Below are 24,288 nucleotides of genomic sequence, written 5' to 3' on the forward strand. Positions count from 1 at the left end.
AAGTGTAAAAAAAACATTGTTTAAACTTCCATTAAAGAAAGCTTAGATACTTCCTGGTATGTGCTCTTTACAGGGGTTTCAAACAAAGCAAAACAAAACCAAAAGCATATTCCTATAGCTCTGTTTCTCCCATATACTAAACTCAGTGAACTGGATTTTAAAAATTCCTATTTCAAATTAGTGAGTGGCATCATCTTACCCATGATGAGAGGAAAGGGTTAAGAGCAAGTTTAAAAAAACTACCTTTATTTTTTATTTCGTTTTCAGTTACATACTTTTAAACAGGGATGTGTTTCATTATTCAGACATTCAGGCAATGTTGACTCATTAGTGTTGACAGAAAAGAAGCATAAAAATGCAAAACGTTGTTGGCTTAACCTGAACATACCTGCATTACCTATTACTGACCAGTCTGTGTTGCCAAAAGATTTATTCCTTGGCATTAAAATGGAGCAATTAAAAATATTGCTAAAAAGCAAATGTGTACACACTGGTCTTTGCAGCAAATAAGGGTATTTATACTTTAAAATATTTTAAGTCCATAATTGGATTAATATACACACCTTCTTATGTATAAGGAGTTCAGATCATATAAACACTGTACAGTCCAAAAACCCTACTGAGAATAAAACTAAATAGGCTTATGATAAGAAATACAGATATCGCATGTATTTACAAGTATCAGAGACACACATATTTGGTCAAATACTGTAAAGAAAGAAGTGGTTTCACATTATAATGGCCAAAACATCCATCTACCTTGCTCAAAACAAACAAAAATAACTCTGTATGTGACTCCTGCAGTTTAAGACACCATGACAGTATACAAATAGATAGGATGGAAACAGATGACCAAATTATACAGCAAATGTTTCCTAGGCTGAGTGTAGGTCTTTAAAATCAAGAACTTAAAAAGATCTTCATAGGATTCAGAGCAACAATGTTAAACAACATCCAGATTTGCGGTATTCGTATGGGTGCCTAATTCATCAAAAACAATGCATTGAACTTTTGGCTAACGAGAAAAATAAATTACAAAGTACAATTAAATCCCTGTAAATGCAATAATGAAGTCAAAAATGTAGATTTATTTACTTTAATTACACATTTTAAATGTTACCTTGAGACAAAAATAAATAAGCGTGCCTGGAGGCTCGCACTTAAAGACAAAGAAGGGGCTGCAAGGAAGGAGGAAGTAACAATTTGATAAACAAAAAATGAATATGAGATTTGAACAACATAATTCTTCCTAGCCATCTTTTTGTTTTAAATCTTCTTGAAAATCCTGGCTGGAAGGATGTGACAAAAGAATACCTGCCTTTATGGCTTAAAACAAAGCATACTTGAAAAAATGGAATGGGTTTCCTTTTTTACAGAACCGTAACTTTGTTCATATGCAGGCACTTTAACAGACTGTGGAGGCAAAGCACCTGACCCATCCTCTCCAAACTAGTTTTCAATCATCAAAATGAGGCTAAAACGTCAGAAAACTCCAGAGAGCCAGCAAAGTGGAATACAAGAGACTAATGTGCACAGAGGGCAATAAAGTGACCCAGTTTTTATTGCTGGGGATCTTTTTTTATCAAAAAGCAAATAATTAACAAACAGACACCATTGAGTGGCACATTCAAAGTTTCCTGCTTAAGGGAGAATGTAATCATTCAGCAGTGGGTTTCAATGGGATCCCCTTTGACTTCAACATTATACATTGCAATGAGATTCACATTTATTTCTTCTCCTTAGTGTATTTTTTTTTTAAACAAACTCCCACATACCTCATTTCTCAAAGTATTCATCTCTTGCTGTCTAACACACATTATCTGGAAGCATAAAGTTACATTATACAAATGTTGCATTTTTAAAAATAAGTGCTTTTGCCACTTCAGCAACACTGTACTTCACATAGTGGTGCCACGAAAGCAAAGCTCAACCTTGGCCGGGTAGCTCAGCTGGTTAGAGCACTATCACAATATGCCAAGGTTGCAGGTTCGACTCCCGGTCAGGGCACAAACAAGAATCAACCAATGAATGCATAAATAAGTGGAACAAGTCAATGTTTCTTTCTCCCTCCCTCTCTCTCTCAAAGCAATAAATAATTTAAAAAATTTTTAAAAAAGCAGAACTCATATTTACCACATTACTTGTTATTCATTTTACCACTACCATCTGCCAAACCCATAGAGCTTTTTCCTCAGTACCTCTGGGCAGTGACTGTACCATGATTTCAGAGCGAATTTTAGTATGGATCACAAATAGCAGTACCATCAGTAATGCTGATATCAATGCAGATGTCACACCAACAATGAACTTCTCAAGAATTAACTTCTTTAAATATTTGGGCAACTCCGTTTCCTTTGTTGTGTTATCCACTGGGGAGAAAATTCCTGTTTGATTATGCTCTTACAGGAGTTATAAAAGACCAGATCAGGAATGTAACTGGTTGACATTTAAGATACTGTACTGCTTTCCGTGGCAGGAGGAGAGCTTCTGAAAATGTTCTCTAGGACTGTTTTTACCAATCCTACCTCATTGGTCCATTCCATTCACTGATGGGCAAAGCACTCATGTTTTGACAAAACTTTAAAGCTTCCATAAAAGTTAAATTAGAAAAAAAAAAAAATGTGAATGTAAGACAACCACACAATGAAGTATGAAAGTATGACATTTCTGTTTCTAAGAGTGAGTCCTTGAAAACATATGTGGTCACTACAGAGATGATTTTCATCACAAGACAGAAGATGAACACGCAAGTAACTCCCCCTGATCTGCCTGTGTCCAGAGTCACTTGTGGCGCTGAATGGTTTTCCTTTTCCTTCGTTTGAAAAAACAGCAGCACCTGCAAATGGAAGGAAACGCTTTTTAATTATAAAAGTTCTAAAATGTCACAAAGTAAGGCTGACTCTAATCATATTAATTTAAATGGTCGTAAAAAGCAACAGGCTAGTGCAAGATGAACAGTGAACATGCCAGTGAAGCACAGATATTAGTGAACTATGGCAGGATTATTGCTGTTGTTTGATCAGCGTGCCTTTTAGAAAGAGCAAGACAATCTAAGCAACATTAAAAGGAGTCACTAAACTGAAAAGGCTTTGTACAAAGACCAATTGGGAGCAAAGGGGTTCTGAATCCTAACTGGCCCACTGTAGTATTATTTCAGATACTCATTAATCTCTGGCTTTGGCATTCTTTTATACAATTCATCTTGTGTATTCTCTCCCTTTCTTCCTGGTATTCATACATGATTGTTGAAATCATTGTTAGAAAAACAATAATGATCCTAATATTGGGGATTTTGTTTTCCCCAAGAATTCGTTTCAATTGCAAAAAAGAAAAAGAAAAATCTAAAATACGCTCTTCAGCAAACATTTTCCATCACACAAACTGGAAGAGAGAAAACATACAAAACAGAGTAAGAATGTCACTGGCACTTTTTAATTCTTTAAGGGTTAAAGAAGGTCAAGTGTATCGTGTTATTTTAATTAAGGTAAGAATTATCGTTAACATTTAAAATAGTACAATCAATGTGATTCAGTTTTGTATTTGAAAAATGATTCAGTTTTGTAGTCTATGAAGGAAATATTGTACTGTTTTTTATTCCTAGGCAAAAAAATCTAGAGATGATCCCTGAGAGAACTACCTTTTCTGAGGGTAAATTTTCCTAGTCATGAGAAGATGAAACACATGCAACCCATGTCAGGCAATACTAGGCTGGTAGGATCTGAAGGTCCATGAGAATGAGAATCACTGGTCAGCAATCAACAAAAACAATATATATATATGTATATATATATATGTGTGTATGTATGTATATGTATGTGTGTGTGTATATGTATGTGTATATATGTATATATGTGTATATATATCACATATACATGAATATATGTACACACATATATATAGTGTCCTCAAAAATGTATACACAAACTTTGAGCATTTATAAAAAGTGTTTATTAAAATACATTTCATTTTCAAAATTGAGCTATCAGCTGGTAAAGTGTGTACACACACACACACTCATATCCCCAAAAAGTCTGGCATTCCTTTCAAAAAAAGGTCTAGTTTTCCTCTCCCACACTTAAAAAAAGATTCAATTTATCCAATCTATGGGAATATAAAGATGACAGACACTATATAAAAAGGGGCTCCTTTTGTTTCCCCACTAGAGTCGTGTGTGTGTGTGTGTGTGTGTGTGTGTGTGTGTGTAAATGTGTAAATCACATTTTGTAATAAAAGCAAGACACAGGTATATACATGGTGATTCCATCAGCAAAATGCTGCCAATTCAAAGCTACATTATGGTGACCTTACAAAGATATTCCTGTAATTCTTACCAGGCCACCTTCCTAAAGGGATATTAACTCAACATTTTCAAGCTACACATAACAGAGACCAGGTAGCTTCACCTGTCCTACCTGGCAAAAGATTATGGAAGATGAAATAATTGCAGGTATCTATCTAATAATAGACAAATATGCAAATCGACCATACCTCCGACACACCCACAAGACACGCCCACCATCCAATCAGAGAGAATATGCAAATTAACCCAAACCAAGATGGCTACAGCCACAGAGAGCAAGGCTTCCTAGGTAACAGAGGAAGCCAAGCTTTCCACCTGCCCTTGCCAGGCCTAAGCCTCCACTCAAGCTACAAAGTTTCAATTATAGAAGGTAAACAAATTCAAACAGAATGGCGGCAGAATGGAGCTTGAGAGAGCAGGCCAGGGTTGCCGCCAGCAACAGGGGAAGCAAAGCTTTCCGCACACCCTGGCCAGGCCTACCCGCTTAAGGAAACAAAGTTTCAATTATAACCCCAACACAAATGGCTGCCGGCCTCGGAGGGAGCCCCAGGCTTGGCTCCGCTCCAGCTACAAAGTTTCAATTGTAGAAGGAAAATAAATTCCAGATACCAGGGCCTCCACTTGGGTCGCCAGGGGGCGTGGCCGGCCTGCAAACCACCACAGGCCCCTCGCTCAGGCAGCCCCACACCCCAAGGAAACCCCCACCTGATCCGGGACACCCTTCAGGGCAAACAAGCTGGCCCCCACCCCTGTACCAGGCCTCTATCCTATCTAATAAAAGAGTAATATGCAGATTGATCATCACTGAAACATACAATATAGCTGCCCCCATGTGGTCAAAGATCCTGCCCCATGTGGACACAAGATGACCACCACAAGATGGCCAGCAGGAGAGTGCAGTTGGGAGGCACCCTGCCTGCAAGGGAGGGCAGTTGAGAGGGACCAAGCCTGCAAGGGAGGGCAGTTGGAGGTGATCAACCCTGCAGGAGAGGGCAGTTAGGGGTGACCAGGCCGGCAGAGGAGGGAAGTTGGGGGCAAACAGGCTGGCAGCAGAGTGGTTAGGGGGTGATCAGACTGGCAGGCAGAAGCAGTTAGGGGCAATCAGGAAGGCAGGCAGGCAAGCAGTTGGGAGCCAGCAGTCCTGGATTGTGAGAGGGATGTCCGACTGCCCGTTAAGGCCCGATCCTGGTGGGATCGGGCCTAAACGGGCAGTCGGACATCCCTCAAGGGGTCCCATATTGGAGAGGGTACAGGCTGGGCTGAGGGACAACCCCCCCTCCATGCACGAATTTCGTGCACCGGGCCTCTAGTCTTTTATATTTTTCGGTGAAATAAATGTAAACAGAAATCCACCCTATCCAGTTAAATTATACAGTATCTCTACCCACATCTTAAAAATTAATTTCAGAAGAGCGGGGATGGGAGGTCATGATTTGATTCCTGGTCAGGTCACATGCCCAGGTTGGGGCTGATTCCCAGTAGGCAGCATGCAGGAGAAAGCCAATCAATGATTTGCATCATTGATGTTTCTATCTCTCTCTCCCTTCCCCTTCCTCTCTGAAATCAATAAAAATATATATTATAAAAAATGTTTAAAAATTAATTTCAGACCATTTATTGTGAAATATGTCATGATTATGAAATCAATATGGGGCACAATCACACAACTGCATTTTTTAAGTATACTCAAACAGCACATAATGACTAGACCATAAAATGTGAATAATTCAAAATTGTATGTATCACCTGGTAAAGATTCAACTAGAAATATGTGCAGTCATCAATCTTTATGAATTTTAGTTTTATTGAAGTGAAATAAATTACCCAGTCAAGGGCCTTAAAAAGAGCTACCACCATAAAAGAAGAATCTAGGTACATTAGATTTTTCATGGACTTAGAAAAATAAGTCAAATTTATTTGTAACTGTTAGCTACCTAATACCTTCTCAAATTGGTTACATAAATTTTCAAAAGCAAAACCAAAAATTATTCAAGTCAAATTATTCTCTATAAAATAAAAATCATTACTGCAAAAAGAACCTTACAATTAAAAAGTTAAGAGTCAGAACATGTCCATACTGTAAAAATCTAAACATTAAAAATTTGGTAGTTAGAAGAAACTAACCAAATATTTAGGACATTAAATTAAAGAATATGGTCATATTTCAATGGAAATTTATTCATTGTTTAATATAAAGTCTGCTAATAATGTTCACTGTTTCTAAATACTGTCACTTGGCTACTGAAATTCCAAAATACATTCTCTTAAAAAATTTCCACTAAAAAGTGTCTTAAGCCTTTTGGAATAGGGAACTTATTGTAATACATGTTTTAATGAGTAAGTCCAAGTCATAGGTTTTCATGCTTGTATTATCAATTCACCTTGCTTGCTTTATTTTTCCAGTACTATTCATCTCCTTTCAGTTCTGAGAGTTGAGTTCTTCCTACCTCTTAGGTATCCTTTCCTTCAACTGTGTAAGAATTATTGATCACACAAAAAATTTCCCAAATTTATTTCAGATTAAATAAGATTTTCAAATTAATTATAATTGTACAAGAGTTTTAAATTCAAAAGCAATATAAAGAAGACAACTATTTTTCGGAAAGAAGTCCCACTAAATAGAGTATACCCTTGAAATAGATTTGCAAAAGTAAAGCTGGCATGCCATTAAACTTACAACCACCAGAGGGGAGCATTGCTTTATATGATATGAATACATTCCAAATAGAAACAAAACAGAAAAAGAAAATTGCTATTTAACTTGTGGCTGATTTCTTAAAGATATTACCAAAACAGCTGATTTATAGTCTTTGTGATTAAGAAGTTAGGTATCATCTCAATTATCTCTTGTCCCTGAGCAATGAACCTAAAACACACTGTTTCCATACCATCACTCTATCACATGACTGTTTTATTTTCCTGTCAGTACTTAGTGCTAATAGCCTAAATGTATTTCATGTCTTTATTATCTGCATCCACATCGATGTAAGCTTCATAAGATCTTGCTCACAGATACATCTCACAAATGGGCACAAAATTGTTACTCATTAAATATTACTGGATAAATAAAGGATATGCCTCATAAACACTAGAATAAGAATCTGGTCAATTATACAGCATGTTCTAAAGCTAGAGTTTTCACCCATGGGCTGCGTACCCCAGTGAAAACTCATACAATGCAGATTTTAGTGCCTGTGGACGTTTTTCTGGGAAAAGAATGGCTTGCACCAAATTCTTAAAGGAGTCTGAATCTCAAGAAGGCAACTGCCCAGACCCCACTCCTGCTTCTCCATTTCCAAAGAGGCCTTGGCCTGGGTGCTCAGGGCTGACCACTGGAGATACTGAGTGGACACCATGCCATCAGTTTATGAGTGCAGGCAAAGGAGTAAAAAGAGACAATGTTATTTTAACACGTGGTACAGTGGAAAGGGGGGAAAAAAGCTATTGGTAATAACAACTGTAAATAATAGCAGATTCTAGGATTTAGCACATTAGTTCTCACAGATGATGTGAGCAAGTTATTTTTATCAATAAATTCAATGATCTGTTCTTAGAAAATTTACATCTTTAAAATGTTAAAATATCTTTTCTGTCCTTGCTGCTCAGTGGCTACAATTTCTTATACATTAGCTCATAGCTCACTTGGAGTCTCTTAGGATCTAGACTACGGACAACACCTAAGAGAAGCTGACTAAGCTAACCAGACATTTAAATCATGTTCCGTCAATGCTTCCCTTTTTCTTGGCTCTTTCTTGATTATTCCTTATGCAGTTCCAGTAAGACAGTATATTCTCACAAGTCAGATTCAGACACGATAATTTGGTAGCCAATCTAAAAGCTTTGAAGTCACATCTTTACTCTTAAATCCTTTGGAGATAAATGTTAAGTCCTGCTCGTAATGAATTCAAAGGTTGTTGCTTTAAATACTGTTTGGGTAGGAAACAGGGACTATCATGACTCAAAGTCCTAAAATATGTAGAAAACATACTGGAAGGGCCAAGGCTTTGCTACTGACATTACACCACCATTTCCTCTTTAGTCATTGCCTTTTCCTTCATCTAGAATTGGGCTTGTTTTCTTAGGTTATGTCATATACTTCTTTCTCACAGATATACCCAGAAACTGAAGCATGTTTCTCTGTTTGGATGTCAAGTTCTTATCGGTCCCTCCTACAGTGACTCACTGGCTCATCCTTTGGCTGAGAGACTGTTGGCAACCTACCATACAGTTAGGACACTGGAACCTAACCTCTGCTCATTGGGCAGAGCTGATGAGAATACAGAAAATACCTTTTATAGCATAATTCTTTGACAAAGGATTTTTCCCCTAAAATGTATACCTGATACATTTTAATATCTCTGGATCTCTTGATTTTTAAATTATAAACTGTTTAGTTAGCCAAGAAGAGTTTAGATCAGAGAGCAAGACCATCCACAAACTATTTTAACTAGAAACCTGCACACCTATCCTCATCTTGAATTTCTTCCTCTCCATCCACCTGCAATTAGTCCCTCAAGTCTGAAATGACTTTCAAAAATGTCCCATTCTCTTATGCTGGCTTTGTTTGGAACACTGTGTCTCCATCATTGCTAAGAGTCTTTTAACTGACTTCCCAGTCTAAGTCTCCCTCTCTCCAATATGCCATCGTAGGTGTATAGTTGTGAGTATGCAAAACAGAGTTCATTCTTGTATTATTATTTATTAATTACTGTATTATTTTCCATACAAACAGCTGTAAGCCTACTTTTTCCCACCATGTATAGCATCCTTTCCTCTGAAATCTCAGCAATGTCTCTACAGAATCTATGGCAGTAAGTCCGCACAGCTCTTAAATTTGGTTCCAACCTATTTTCACTTTCCTCTCAGTCTCATCATCCATGAGGCTTCCTTTCCAGGCAGCCTACACTGAGCAAGGAAGGAAGGTTTTCTACAATCCGATGAATCCCAGGAAGTGACAAAAGCCTCAAGACTGTTGCCAAAAATTATTTCCTAAGGTTCAATCTGATTATACCATTTCTTGGCTTAAAACACACAGCTTTCATTGCTGTGCTGAGAAAGATAATGTTCTTTTTTTTTTTTTTTTTAAACCTGGCCACTAAGTCCCTTTGAGATTGGACACTTAGCTTGTCCATCCCAGTTCCCATTAAAGCACTCACACATTATATAGACTCATGGGTTACTCCTTGCTCAACCTCTTCTCTCTGACTACCAAACATCAACTTTGCCAAACCATACTTATCTTTTTTTTTTTAATATATTTTTTATTGATTTTTTTACAGAGAGGAAGGGAGAGGGAAAGAGTTAGAAACATCGATGAGACAGAAGCATTGATCAGCTGCCTCCTGCACACCCCCTACTGGGGATGTGCCTGCAACCAAGGTACATGCCCCTGACCGGAATCGAACCTGGGACCCTTCAGTCCCCAGGCCGACGCTCTATCCAGTGAGCCAAACCGGCTAGGGCCATACTTATCTTTGAGAACCAGTGCAAGTATATCTTTACTGCTGAAGACTTCTCCATCTTCCCAGCTAGAAGTGAGTACCCCAGTCTCTGAACTTCAACAACACTGTATCCTACATAGTGCTAATCCTGTAACCCCTGCACGAGACCAATGATTCTCAATGCTGGCTGTTCCTTAGAATCAGTTTAGAAGCTTTTTAAAAATACTGGTAACCAGACCCCACCACAGAGAAATTAAATCAGAAATGCTGATAGTGCAGCCTAAGTATTATCTTATTGTTAAAACTCCCCAGAAGACTGTGAGATGAGCCAGAGTACAGAACCACCATTTAAAAGTAATTGGGATAGTTCTATCTTCTCTAATGGAGGCCTTGATTTCTCCTCATAATCATATTACCAAACACACAATAACTGCTCAGTAAATGTTAGAAAGGGGAAAGAAAGATGAACAAAGAAAAAGATGATTTCATACTGCTTAAAAATTTGATAACTAAGCTAAAGGAAGCCTTGTTTTAATTCCTGGAAGGAATGATGAGAGTGCTATTCTTTATGTCATCTGCCTTGAAAAAAAATTCTCAGCTACAGTAAAAAAGGCAAAACCTTGTTACTAATGAAGGATTCACTTTATATCAAGGGGAATAGAATACTTTCCATCATTCAGAAATCATATATTTATCCCATGAGGTACTATTCCAGGAAACTTGAGACTCTAAAATGTCCAATGTAAAATACATTCTAATTAATGGGATGCAATGAGAGGAATCTCTTGTCAATCCCTCTCAGGTAAGAAGAAAGAGAGGAAGTCAGAAACAAATTCTGAAAAAGAATTCTAAGTAGGTTCCTTTACCAATAATAAAATGGTGAAAGAGAGAAGCATAAGTTGCAATTTAGAAAAAGAAATCATGATTACATTTCTGAATCACAGACTAAAAATAAGAGGAATGCAATAGTAAACTTGTAGAAATGTAAGAATAACCCTGATGAAAGGAAAGGACAAGTTTTATGTGTTTAGTTTTCAACTAGTGAAGGGTTAGGAAAGTTCTAAAGCTTTCTGTAACCTATCTGGAATAAAGCTTTACTGAAATGATGGATTGACATTCATTTTTTAAAAAATAACTGCTTTATTAAGATATAATTCACATATCATAAAATTCACCCTTTTAAAATGTACGATTCAATGGTTTTTACAATAGTACAGCAATAATCACCACCATCTAACTTCAAAACATTTTCATCACCCTAAAGGAAACCACACTGCCTATTAGCAGCCACTCTTAAACTCCTCTTCCCTGCCCTACACAACCACTGTCTGCTTCCTGTCTCTATATATCTGCCTATTCTGGAAATTTCATCTAAATGGAATTATATAATATGTGGCCTTTGTGTCTACTTCTTTCACTTAGCATTTCCAATTTCAGTTTTTATACTGTTAACTAGTAGTCCATAGTATGGATATACCACATTATTTATAGTTAATTATCCTATATAATAAAAGCCCAGCAACCGAACGGGCCGAACGACCAGAACGACCAATCGACCAGTCACTATGACGCGCACTGACCACCAGGGGGCAGACGCTCAACACAGGAGCTGTCCCTGGTGGTCAGTGCGCTCCCACAGCGGGCCAATACCCACAGGCCATGCCCCAACCAGTGCACAAATCCCGTGCACTGGGCCTCTAGTTTAGTAATTTATTAAGGCATACTGTTTTAGACATTGGAGATCTAAAGATGAAAAAAAGCCTTGTTTGTAAGAAATTCAAGAAGTTTCAGGAAGTGGGAAATGGATAAAGAGAATAGTATATGATGGCAGAATGGAACCAATAGAATATAGGCTTCAGAATGGAAAAATGGAGCTGGGAAAGCCAGGCAAGGGCCGAACTATGAAAGGTATGAGAGGCCTTGGCGCCATGATGTTCCAAGCACCACAGAACCTTTCCTTTAGGAATAACCTTCCCACAATTTACTTCCTTTTTCTCTCATCTTCCAACGCCTACATAAAGAAACCTGAACCCATAAACATCCACACCCATCTCAACTAATTCAATTACAATGTCATTCTTCACAGCCCCTTCCATAAAGCATTCTCTGATCATCCTGTCAGTAAGTAATCTTTCTCTTTGTACCTTTTCCATAGCATTTAGTCATATACTGATGTATACTAATACAACTGCAATCTTCCTGACTGGTGTGTACTCTACTTAAGGGCAAACGTGGTACCAGATATTTCTGAAATCCAAGCAGTATAATTGTTGAAGGAATAAATGAAAAAATATATATAATAGCTTTGGTTGATAGCAGGTATCTAGGAAGATGTGAACAGAGAAACAGCCAGTTTCAGTGAAGAGTCGTGAGTATGGAAGTAAAACTATGGGACAAGGATGGAAGAAGTACAGCCTGGGAAGAGCACAGATGAGAAAGGCCACAGGCAACTGGAAGAGAAGAGATAAACCGGGGTGATAATAACTACTGAGTGCCTGCCATCTGCCAGACAAAATACCAGTGTTTTATCACATGTAACTTTCTCAATCCTATGAGGTAGATATTATTAGCCTCACTAGAGGCCCAGTGCACGAATTCGCGCAACCGGGGCTGGGCCTGTCGGGATGAGGAGATGGCGGGAGGTTGGCCAGCTGGCCTGCCCCAATTGGGGACCGATCTGGGCCCAATCAGGGCTGGGCCAGTGGGGGGAAGGTGCCTCGGGCAATTGGCCAGCGGGCCCCACCCCCAAATGGGGTAAGGGGTGCCAATCGGGGGTCCAGCAGCCCGGGGGAGGAGCCATGGGTGGTTGGCTGGCCGGCCCTGCCCCTGATGGGGTGAGGGGGGTAATCTGGGGTGGGGCTGGGCAGGGGGAGGGGCTGCAGGAGGTTGGCTGGCCAGCCCCGACCCCTATTGGGGTGGGGGGTGCAATGAGGGGTGAGCCAGCCAGGGGGGAGGGGCTGTGGTCCCATCGTGGTGGGGTGGGCTGATCAGGGACAGGGCTGGCCCAGGTGAAAGGAGAGGGTATTTGGCTGTACGCCCGCTCTTGATCAGGGTGGGAGAGTCCAATCAGGAGCAGGCAGGCAGGGGGGAGGGGCCTCGAGGTTGGCCAGCCGGCCCCACCCCGATTGGGCTGCTTGGCTGGCCACAATGGGTGTCATAGCGACTGGTCATTATATAAAAAGATATAAAAAGACAGTCGCTGGCTTTTTATATCTATAGATTTGACATAAAAAGAAACAAGCCTGAAGAAGGTAACAAAGTAGCAGTGGTAGGATTCTACAACCTGTCTAATTGCAAAGGACTTGCGCATTCTAATAGGCCACACTACCACCCTACTTCTATAACTGTACTTAGGACTGCAGACATGAGCATAAATTATGGTTTTTATTTCTGACATAAAAACGCACAAGTATGTAGTTGACTAATTATATCCTGCAATCCACTAAACCAAGTCATACCATCAATAAACCCCATAGCCAAAAGTGATTAAAATGGATACTTAATCATTTTTCTTTAAAAAGAAATATCTACAACCTTGGCCAGTGTGGCTCAGTTGGTTGGGTGTTGCTCCCAGCATCAAAAGGTTGCCGGTTTGATTCCCAGTCAGGGCACATGCCCGGGTTGCAGATTTGATCCCTAGTGGGGGAGGGGGGTAATGCTGGAGGCAGCCAATAAATGTTGTGCTCTCACAACATTTCTCTCCCTTCTCTCTCTAAAAATCAATAAACATTCTTTAAAAAAAAAAAAAAAAGAAATATCCACATAAATTTCCTCATCTTGCAGCCAGCAAAGGAGAATTATTTTGGAAATTATGTAAGGTTTGCTTTGGATATGAATAGAACTTTCCAAAATTTATTAATCTAAGAAGCAACTATCTTTATTCACTCCAAGGCTGACTCAAAAATTGTCCTGAAACTGAGAGGGGCATTTTAGACACAGTATAACAACTAAAGGAAAAGGTCAGCAATAGTTAAATTCAACAGGACCTCAACTGATTTCTAAACATTATCTTTTATAATATCTGAAACTAATAGAAAATAATTATATGAGGATTTTTCATAACACCCTATCAACTATAGTTTATCATGAAATTTATCAATGCATACCATATGTTAACAATAGCAATATTATTAGTTAGTAAGTGAAATACTGTTTTAGTAATAGTATTGAGGTTGGGGTAAGGGGTTTACTATGTGTATTTAATAATCACAAACAGGAAAAAAGAAAGCTTATCTCAAAAGCCTGTCTTTCTATCTAAAATAGCAAATAAAGCCTCTGTGTTGTAAAACAAATACACAAGCACAAGCAGGGTTGGTGTATCTACTCAATTAAAAAGTGCACCCAAATCTATGTTACTTGAAGCAAAAGTTGCAGCAGGCAAAAGAGCTCCTCAAACAATGATTTCTTGCTTTTAAGAGCTAATGTAATTGATATCAAATACTTTTGAACAACTTTTACAATTTATAATGTCTATGTTGAAAGGTATGTTTTTAAAAAACACAACATGGTGCTAATAATCTTTGAAATTACAGACAACGGAGCTATTTCTGCCTGCCTACACTTGGGAACTCACCACATGTTCAACACTTTCTGGCAGCTATACACACACATAAAAAAAAATACAAGGAAAAAACAGAAAAGAGAGAGAGAGAGAGAGAGAGAGAGAGATCATCAGAAACAGCCCACATTGAAATTATCACATTGTTTTTCAAGCTTAATTTTTTCCCAGGTAGCATTATAATTTAAACTCACAAAACACTAAGTTAAAACTAATATTAATGCATGCAACATACTATAAAATTAAAAAATGTTATTCTTAAGCTTAAAGAAAAATGAGAATCTATAATATAGCAATAATTTTCATGCATCAACACTCGTAAAAATATGCTATTGATTCTAAATAAGAATTTGAGCATAGTTCTTAAATAACTATTTTGTATTAAAATATTTACTGAAATAGCACAATTCTAAAGTGATTAAAATAAACATATCACTTATGTTTATTTTTATAGGCACCTATTCCTTGAAAAACTATTCCTGAAATAATTGTACATGACTATCAATGTTAGACATGCATAGTTTCATAACAAAAAGTTACTCAAACAAGCAAAACAATCACATACTTGGTTTCATCCATCACTTCTACTTCCGTAGGGGCTGTGATGGGTGCATTTGAACGTCCTGCAGTAGGGTCATCTGTGTTTAATTCTCCATTTGTAGAACTTACAACCTGCAAAAACAAACAAACAAAATTATATATGTGCAAAGTAACAGGTTATACAATGATAAACATAATTATGTTTAAAATACTTAAATTAGAAAGTTAATATGAGGAACATAAAACAGTATGTAGTTGTTCATAACTGAACACGGTAATAGGCCTAGCATTTTAGTAAAGGTCAAGGTTTTCCAATATTTGCTTTTCAACTTCCTTTTCATTTGAAATTTCTGTCTTCTGTCTCCTTCCTTCCGATTTTTAAAACTAAATCCTACATTTCTCTCTCAATCTCTTCCTTCTTATAATCTCACTCTTTTGGTACCTTGCTTCATCATGAATTATGTCCCTTATAAACTTCAATATTGCTTCTTTCAATGAATCCTTCATTTCAATGTAATCATGCTCAGGTCTCCCTCTCATAATGCCCATTCATTCACCCAGTTGTTGAAGCCCCAAATCCAGGAGACATTATGATTCCTCTCTGACTGAAAGGCGTATCTAATTCATCAGCAAGTCCTATTGTATCCTCCCCAGAAATAACATTCAAAATCTAGTCAGTTCTCCCCGCTTTATTACTAAGACTTCAGTCCAAGCCACCAATATCTCTTGTGTGAATAAGGGCAAAAATCTATTAACCAGCCTTCTGCTTTTACTTGTATCCTCTCCCCCATTAATGTATTTTCCACACAGCAGCCAGAGTGTACTTTTTAAGATGTAAATTAGGTCATGTATAATTACCTGCTTAAGAATCTTCAAGTGCCTGACATCCCACTTCATTTAAAGATCCATGCTCTTTACACCAATTTACATAGCCCATTTTACCCGCCTGACCAGAACCAGATGTAAAAGAAGTAACATCTTCCTTTATGTAATTTTTAAATGTAAATTTTCCCAGGCTTCCCAGATTCCCTAACCCTCTGAATAAAGGCCAATATCCCAGGGTCAGAACAGAATCAATGTGGTAACAAAGTCCTATAAAGTTGGCTACTTAACACCAGTGACTTGTGAATGTATCATAGTATCAAAATTGTTTCACTTAAGCAAACTAGTGGTCTTTTGGCAAATGGATTTACAAAGAAGAAACAAAGACAATATTATAAACTAGAGGCCCAGTGCACAAAATTCGTGCACTCAAGGGGGGGTTCCCCCTCAGCCCGGCCTGCACCCTCTCACAGCCTGGGAGCCCTCAGGGGATGTCCAACTGAGGAGCCCACTCCTCCCGCCACCGCTGCTGCACTCGCCAGCCGTTAGCCCAGCTTCTGACTGAGCGACACTCCCCCTGTGGGAGCACACTGACCACCAGGGAGCAGCTTCTGCGTTGAACATCTGCCCCTTGGTGGTCAGTGTGCGTCATAGTGACCAGTAGTTCCACTGGTCGTTCCACCGCTCAGTCCACCATTCGATCAGTTTGCATATTAGGCTTTCAACCGAACGGCGGAATGACCAGTCGCTAAGACATGCACTGATCACCGGGGGGCAGATGCTCAACGCAGGAGCTGCCCCCAGCCCGCAGGCCCCAAGCCAGCCAAGACGGGTGCCAGCAGGGGAGTCCCCCACCACCCCACTGGTCGCCCCACAGATCAGCCCTGATTGCCAGCCAGGCCTAAGGACCCTACCCATGCTCAAATTTCATGCACTGGGCCTCTAGTATATAATAATGTGTCATCATATTCCTAGAAACCTAAATCAAACAAGCAATCAATCAAACAAATATATACAAATTATTTTTATAAGCCAAATTCAAAAATATGATTCCAGTTAAGTGACATTTCTAGAATTTTAACTCAAACTAGAAGATAAAAGTCTCTAAAATATTAGTGTTCATCAGGCTGATTTCCTTAATGAAAGTTTGTATAAAAATGACAGAAGCTTTGAGGTTTGACATTTGAAAAAATGATTCAGGTATTTTACAGGGTATTTTTGTTCTTGTTCTCAAATTTTCTCTGATAAGAAACTTAGTGCAGTTCTTATTTTAAGAGATTAAAAAAAAAAAAAAAAAGGCAACCAGACTGCAGTCTTCCTATTAGAACATCAGAGTTTAAGGGAAGGGGGTGGGGAAACAACCTGCAGCTAAGTTTGGGAGATAAATGATGATTGACTTAATGGCTGCCTGCCCAATCTATTTCCAAAAGAAGTCATTCTCACAGACTATGAGTACAATCAAAGATAACACATGGTATCTGTGTAGTCAATGACTGGAAAAGGCCAACTAATATACTTTCCAAATATAATGAATTCATACAAATCATTATGGTATCTTCCTAATTCTATTTGAGTTCTTGTAAGCATGTGATTACCAAGTGATCACTACAGGCTCAATATATTATATAACCAGATCTCCATCTTTCCAAAAATATGTATTAGAAATATTAAAACATTATATATTTTACTTATGAACTCAGCTTTTTCTAAAAGTCATCTATCGTCCTAGTCGGTTTGGCTCAGTGGATAAAGTGTCAGCCTGCGAACTGAAGAGTTCCAGGTTCGATTCTGGTCAGGGGCATATGCCCGGGTTGCAGGTTCGATCCCCAGTAGGGGGCGTGCAGAAGGCAGCCAATCAATGATTCTCACTGATCAGTGATGTTTCTATCTCTCCCATCCCTTCCTCTTTGAAATCAATAAAAATATATTTTAAAAAATAAGTAAATAAATAAAAGGCATCCTATCTAATAAAGAGGGAATATGCTAATTGACCCTCACGCCTCACAAAGATGGCAGCGCCCACAGCCAATAAGGAGGGAATATGCTAATTGACTGTCACGCCCTCAAAGATGGCAGTGCCGACAGCCACAAGATGGCAGAGCCCAATCCCCTCAGCCCCGCCGGGGCAGCAGGCATGCAGCAAGGTTGAGCCTTCCCCCAGGTGGGCCCAGCTGCTCTGCGCGCCTGCCTCCAGAGTCCTCCAGTCCCCTCAGCCCCCCAGCCCTCCAGGGCTGGCCCGGGGCACAGGCAAGCCTCAGATGTCGGCTGCCCAGCTGCCCAGGGCCGGCCCGAGACACTTGCAAGCCTCAGATGGCGGCTGCCCAGCTGCCCAGAGCCGGCCCGAGGAGCAGGCAAGCCTCAGATGGTGGCTGTCCAGCTGCCCAGGACTGTCCGAGGCTCAGGTAATCAGGGCCGGCTGAGGCTTGCGCTGCTGGCAGTGGCAGCAGCAGAGGTGTGATGGGGCGTCGCCTTCCCCTGATCGCCAGGTCGCCTCCCACCCCTCAGGGCTCCCGGACTGTGAGAGGGGGCAGGCCGGGCTGAGGGACTCCCCCTCCAGTGCATGAATTTTCATGCACCGGGCCTATAGCCTATCTATAAACTAGCTGGTTGAAGAAGCACTGAGTTAGCAAATCTGTCTGAGGTAGGGGTGTCAGATAAAATATAGGACACCCAGTTAAATTTGCATTTCTGGTAAACTAGAGTAATTTCCAAAGAGTTTATCAAACCTGAGCTAGGGTACACATGTACTATACAAAAACAACTTTCTTATATACAGTAGGTCCTCGGGTTACGTCAGAGATCTATACCTACGGCGCGATGTAACGCATATTTTAGCTGTAAGTCGGAATGCACCTCCGTCACTCACATGGAACACATACACAGCAGTAATGAAGTGAAACAGTAAAAAAAAATTAAAAGAAAGATAACAATTCCTGACCTTTATTTGTGGTAAATAAATAATAAATAACAAAAAGTACATATGTACATACATCTAAATGATGGAACCTTTTTTTATAAATAAATGGGAGATGGCAACATAATATTTTAAAAACTATAGCTAGAGTTATAATTGAAAGTCTTCATATTCTAACTTATGACCTGAAGGCATAGGACATTCTCACTGTTTTTCAACAAATATAAACCAAAACAGGTTTCCAGTCTAATTTTCACTTATGGAAGAATTAAGCAGAACACAATATTCTTTTAGTATTCCTGTCTTTCAAGATGTTACTGTAAATGTTACTATAAAAAATATCAAAATAAATTGGTAATGCTGATTTACCCCAATGATAACTAGACAAGAAATTTCCCAACCTAAACCTAATAGAGATGAGCTGGAAATTACTTATGTAATAAAAGGTATAACTACAGTAATCTCTCCTTATCCTCGGTTTTGCTTTCTACCATTTCAATTACCAAGGTCTGAAAATATTAAATAGAAAAGTCCAGAAATAAACTATTCAGAGTTTCAAATTGCTTGCCATTCTGAGTAGCATAAAATCTCGTGCTGTCCTGTACTGTCTACCTGGGCAATGAACCACCCTTTTTCCAGCGTATCCACACTGTATTCATTACCCGTATACAGTAGCTGTCGTAATATCCCAATGCTTGTGTTCAAGTAACCCTTATTTTACTTAATAATGGACGCTGGCAATTTGGACATGCCAAAGAGAAGTTGTAAAGCGCTTCTTTTAAGTGAAAAGATTAGTTCAGTACAATACAATATTTTGAGAGAGATGACATTCACATGACATTTTATTACAGCATAATTGTTCTATTTTATTAGTTATGTTGTTAATTTCTTACTGTGCCTATTATAAATTAAACTTTATCATAGACCTTTACGTATAGGAAAAAATAGTATATATAGGGTTCAGTATTATCTCAGTTTTAAACATCCCCTGGGGTTTTGGAATGTTTCCCCCTAAATAATGGGGGACTACTATTCTCTCCTATCACAACCTCTCTTTTGAAGATTTTAGAACCCCAGAAAACTATGAATAGAAAAATGATTGTTCAGATATGATAGAGAAAACTGAAACTGTTTATTTGAAGTTTTAGAAAGCTCACTATTAACAATTAGCATAATAAAGAACTGACATAAGACATCTAATACTCCTCTGACTTTTAACTACATATGTTTTCTTACCATTTCAAGATACATTTTGCTGTTACCATCACCTGTTTTTGTTTCTGAAAATATACTGATTAAAATATCAAACTGTTTATTCATGTTATTCTTTTCTTTTCATCAACAGTGCCTGGCTGCCCAACACACTGGCACCATTATCTTAGTTTTTCCCAAGTGCCCTCAGTCACATTACTCCTTAAATGCAAATCAAAGGCTGTACAACTACAGAGTTCCAAACAATCAGGAAGTATACCATACCATGTAAAGTATTTTTTCAGTAGATAGTGTCCTTAATATTTGTCTTCTTCCCTCTGCTTGCAATTACCTCTCAGCTTTATAGGATCAGGTTTTCGGTTAGCTTTGAGCTCAGTGGAGTTGTGCTACAGTGGAATTAGAGATTAGCAATAACTGCTCCCTTTAAAACCTAATTTTGGAGATCCTGATTTGCCAGGTAGAAACATATGAAAAAAGGATAACTGAGCCCTTCCTTTCCCCCAGCCTCCATATCCAACTGCATTCTGTCTTATAATTATCTTTCACGTGCTTTTATTTCTTCACATCTCCACTACCCTTTGTTTTCCCTCATCTATAGACTTGATAGCTATGTCCCTGCCTTACACTTGTGTCCCTTCAATCTAGTCTCTAATAACAGAAATCTTTAGAGAACACTATATAATCAAGTTAGTTCCCTAATTCTCCTTATGGCTACCCAATATCCTCAGAATAAAGTCCAAATTAAATAACAATACTTCTCAGTCTCCTTTCTCAATACACACGAGCTTGACTGAATTTTATTTAGTTCTTCAATTTCTCTCTCTCTCCCCCTGAAGTTTTCTCCACTTATCACAATGCTTGTTTATTAGCCTCCCCAACTGACTAAAAGTTCCAGGGATAGGTACCATATATCTGTCATTCCTCCTTTTAATTCAAAGAATCCAGCACAGTGCCTAGACCCTAGTAGACATTTATAAGTATACTAGAGGCCTGGTGCATGAAATTCATGCACGGGGGGGGGGGGGGTGTCCCTCAGCCCAGCCTGCACCCTCTCCAATCTGGGACCCCTCGAAGGATGTTCGACTGCCCGTTTAGGCCCAATCCCGATAGGGCAGTTGGGCAAGACCAGGCCCGGTAGGATCGGGCCTAAACGGGCAGTCAGACATCCCTCTCACAATCCAGGACTGTTGGCTCCCAACTGCTCGCCTGCCTGCCTTCTTTCTGATTGCCCCTAACCGCTTCTGCCCGCCAGCCTGATCACCCCCTAACCACTCTCCTGCCAGCCTGATTGATGCCTAACTGCTCACCTGCCAGCCTGTTTGCCCCTAACTGCCCTCCCCTGCAGGCCTGGCCACCCCTAGCTGTCCTCCCCTACAGGCCTGGTCCCCCCAACTGCTCTCCCCTGTAGGCCTGGGTCCCCCCCAACTGCCCTTCCCTGCAGGCCTGGGTCCTCCCCAACTGTTCTCCACTGCAGGCCTGGTCACCCCTAACTGCCCTCCCCTGCAGGCTTGATTTCCCCCATTTGCCTTCCCTTGCAGACCTGGTCCCTCCCAACTGCACTCCCCTGATGGTCTGATTGCCCACAACTGCCCTCCCTTGCAGACATGGTCCCTCCCAACTACCCTTCCCTGCTGGCCATCTTGTGGCAGCCATCTTGTGTCCACATGGGGGCAGTCATCTTTGACCACATCTTGTGTGTTGGAGTAATGGTCAATTTGCATATTAGTCTTTTATTAGATAGGATAGAAGCCTGGTACACGGGTGGGGGCCGGCTGGTTTGCCCTGAAGGGTGTCCCGAATCAGGGTGGGGGTTCTCTTGGGGCATGAGGTGCCTGGGGGAGGGGCCTGGGGTGATTTGCACGCCGGCCACGCCCCCCGGCAACCGAAGCAGAGGCCCTGGTATCTGGGATTTATTTATCTTCTATAATTGAAACTTTGTAGCCTTGAGCAGAGGCCAAGGCAGACCAGGGTGTGCAGGAACCTTGGCTTCCTCCATCGCCGGGGTCAACTCAAGCCTCCTGCTCTCTCTAGCTCTGTGGATGTCGCCATTTTTGTTGGGATTTATTTATCTTCTATAATTGAAACTTTGTAGCCTTGAGTGGAGGCCTGGGCCTGCCAGGGTGTGCAGAAAGCTTGGCTTCTTCCATTGCCGGGGAAACCCAAGCCTCCTGCTCACTCCGTGGCCACAGCCATCTTGGTTGGGTTAATTTGCATACTCGCTCCTGATTGGCTAGTGGGTGTGGCTTGTGGGTGTAGCGGAGTGATGGTTAATTTTCATATTACTCTTTTATTAGATAGGATATTTGCTAAATAATGAATGGACAGAAACTGAAAGTGGTAGGTCTAAGTTTTTCAGCCATATTACTTACCCGTGATTCTAAGGAGAGCAGAGAGGGACACATTTGATTCCTCTAGGAGCTTCTCCATAACACATACAAGCCAAGACAGATTCATATTAAAGTCTTTAGATATCTGAATAGTATTCTTAGTCTCTTGAGTGGGAAAAATTATCCTATCTAATAAAAGAGTAATATGCAAATTGACCGTCACTCCAACGCACAAGATGGCTGGCAGGGGAGGGCAGTTGTGGGCAGTTGGGGGGGACCAGGCCTGCAGGGAAGGGCAGTTGGGGGAGACCAGGCCAGCAGGGGAGGGCAGTTGCGGGGGACCAGGCCTGCAGAGGAGGGCAGTTTGGGGGATCAGGCCTGTAGGGGAGGCCAGTTGGGGAGGGACCCAGGCCTGCAGGGGCGGGCAGTTGAGGGGGGGGGAACCAGTCCTGCAGGGGAGGACAGTTGGGGGGGCACCCAGGCCTGTAAGGGAGGGGAGTTGGGGGGGACCAGGCCAGCATGGGAGGGCAGTTGGGGGAAAACCAGGCCTGCACAGGAGGGCAGTTGCAGGGGACCAGGCCTACAGAGAGGGCAGTTAGGGGTGATCGGGCTGGCAGAGGAGGGCAGTTGGGGGGGGGGGGACCCAGGCCTGCAGGGGAGGGCAGTTGGGGGGGACCAGGCCTGCAGGGGAGGACAGTTGTGGGGGGACCCAGGAATGCAGAGGAGGGAAGTTGGGGGGGACCAGGCATGCAGGGGAGGGCAGTTGTGGGTGATCAGGCCAGCAGGGAGGGCAGTTAGGGGTGACCCAGCCAGCAGAGAGCAGTTGGAGGAGACCAGGCCAGCAGGGAAGAAGTTGTGCGGGGACCAGACCTGCAGGGGAGGACAGTTGGGGAGGGGACCCAGGCCTGCAGGGGAGGGCAGTTGGGAGGGACCAGGCCTGCATAAGAGGGCAGTTAGGGGTGACAAGACCAGCAGGGGAGGGCAGTTGGGGGGCGACCAGGCCTGCAGGGGAGGTCAGTTAGGGGTGACCAGACTGGCAGGGGAGGGCAGTTAGGGGTGACCAGGCTGGCAGGGGAGGGCAGTTAGGGGAAATTGGGCCGGCTGGGGAGCAGTTACGCGTCAATCAGGCTGGCAGTGGAGTGATGAAGGGGTGATCAGGCTGGCAGGCAGAAGCGGTTAGGGGCAATCAGAAAGAAGGCAGGCAGGCGAGCAGTTGGGAGCCAGCAGTGCTGTATTGTGAGAGGGATGTCCAACCGCCCATTTAGGCCCGATCCCGGGCGGTTGGATATCCCACACACACACACACCAGGCACAAATTTCGTGCACCGGGCCTCTAGTTAGAAATATAGCCGTATCCTCTGGTCAGTGAATTAGCATGGTCTCACTAAAGAGATAGCATTTGACAATGCTTTCTTTTGGCTGAACCTCTACACTTTGCTTCCCAGAGATGAATTAGTCAAGTTTCTTAATTTGTAAAGCAATAGATTATTCTACTCTTTAGCACTGCCTAAGCCCCTGCTTCTATGCTGAATACTTTTTAAAAATAATCTAAGGCACAGAATTTGAACTCAAATCTGACTCCAGAACTTGCGCTCTGAACCACAATGAAATCAACTTGGTAAGCTATATGTCTGATACATACTACACAGGGTGTAGCAAAAGTAGGTTTTCAGTTGTGAGTATACAAACAGTTTACTCTTGTTTTATTATTTATTAATTATTATACTATTTTCCATAGGAACAACTATAAACCTATTTTTGCCCTACCCTTTATATAATAATTCTGGAAAGACAAAGAGCTCAACTTTAGACTCCATGATTCAGTTCCTATGAAAAGCACATCTGTAATAAAGAATATCTGAGGTTCTTTCTATAGATCAAAATGACAAGAGGTTTACTCTTGCATGTCAACTGGAACCACCTTAGTGATGCCACATTGAGAGCAACTCTATATTGAGGAAGTTAATGAAAATAGTGTAAAATTTATGGTTTTACCTATATGTCACTAAAATTCCTGCAAGTAAAACTGATCACTTATTCAATATTAGAATGAAGCCAGATATAGGCTCTACAGGCAGAACAGTTTTAAAAAGATGATGAGAAATGAGCAGAGTTCAAATATGTCTTTGAAAGCATGTGAAAAAATAGAACATAAGTAACTGAAGTGATGAGCC

At 40.9% G+C, this 24,288-nt stretch overlaps 1 protein-coding gene across 5 annotated transcripts in view; it reads right to left on the reverse strand.

Moving 5' to 3' along the window:
- Positions 1–225: 225 nt before the first annotated feature.
- Positions 226–24,288, reverse strand: part of CSNK1G3 (casein kinase 1 gamma 3) — an 85,138-nt gene continuing 61,075 nt past the window's right edge. For 4 of the 5 annotated variants that reach the window (XM_054714958.1, XM_054714957.1, XM_054714954.1 and 1 more), the window contains 3 exons: positions 14,865–14,971; positions 14,315–14,338; positions 226–2,836 (listed from right to left, as the gene is read on the reverse strand). In XM_054714958.1, the coding sequence (XP_054570933.1) occupies positions 2,782–2,836; positions 14,315–14,338; positions 14,865–14,971 (186 nt within the window). In that variant the 3' untranslated portion in view covers positions 226–2,781. The remainder of the gene's footprint in view (positions 2,837–14,314; positions 14,339–14,864; positions 14,972–24,288) is intronic. The other variant, XM_054714955.1, reaches the window with a different exon arrangement.

The sequence above is a fragment of the Eptesicus fuscus genome, chromosome 4, assembly GCF_027574615.1.
Source record: "Eptesicus fuscus isolate TK198812 chromosome 4, DD_ASM_mEF_20220401, whole genome shotgun sequence".
NCBI classification, from domain to species: Eukaryota; Metazoa; Chordata; class Mammalia; order Chiroptera; family Vespertilionidae; genus Eptesicus; species Eptesicus fuscus.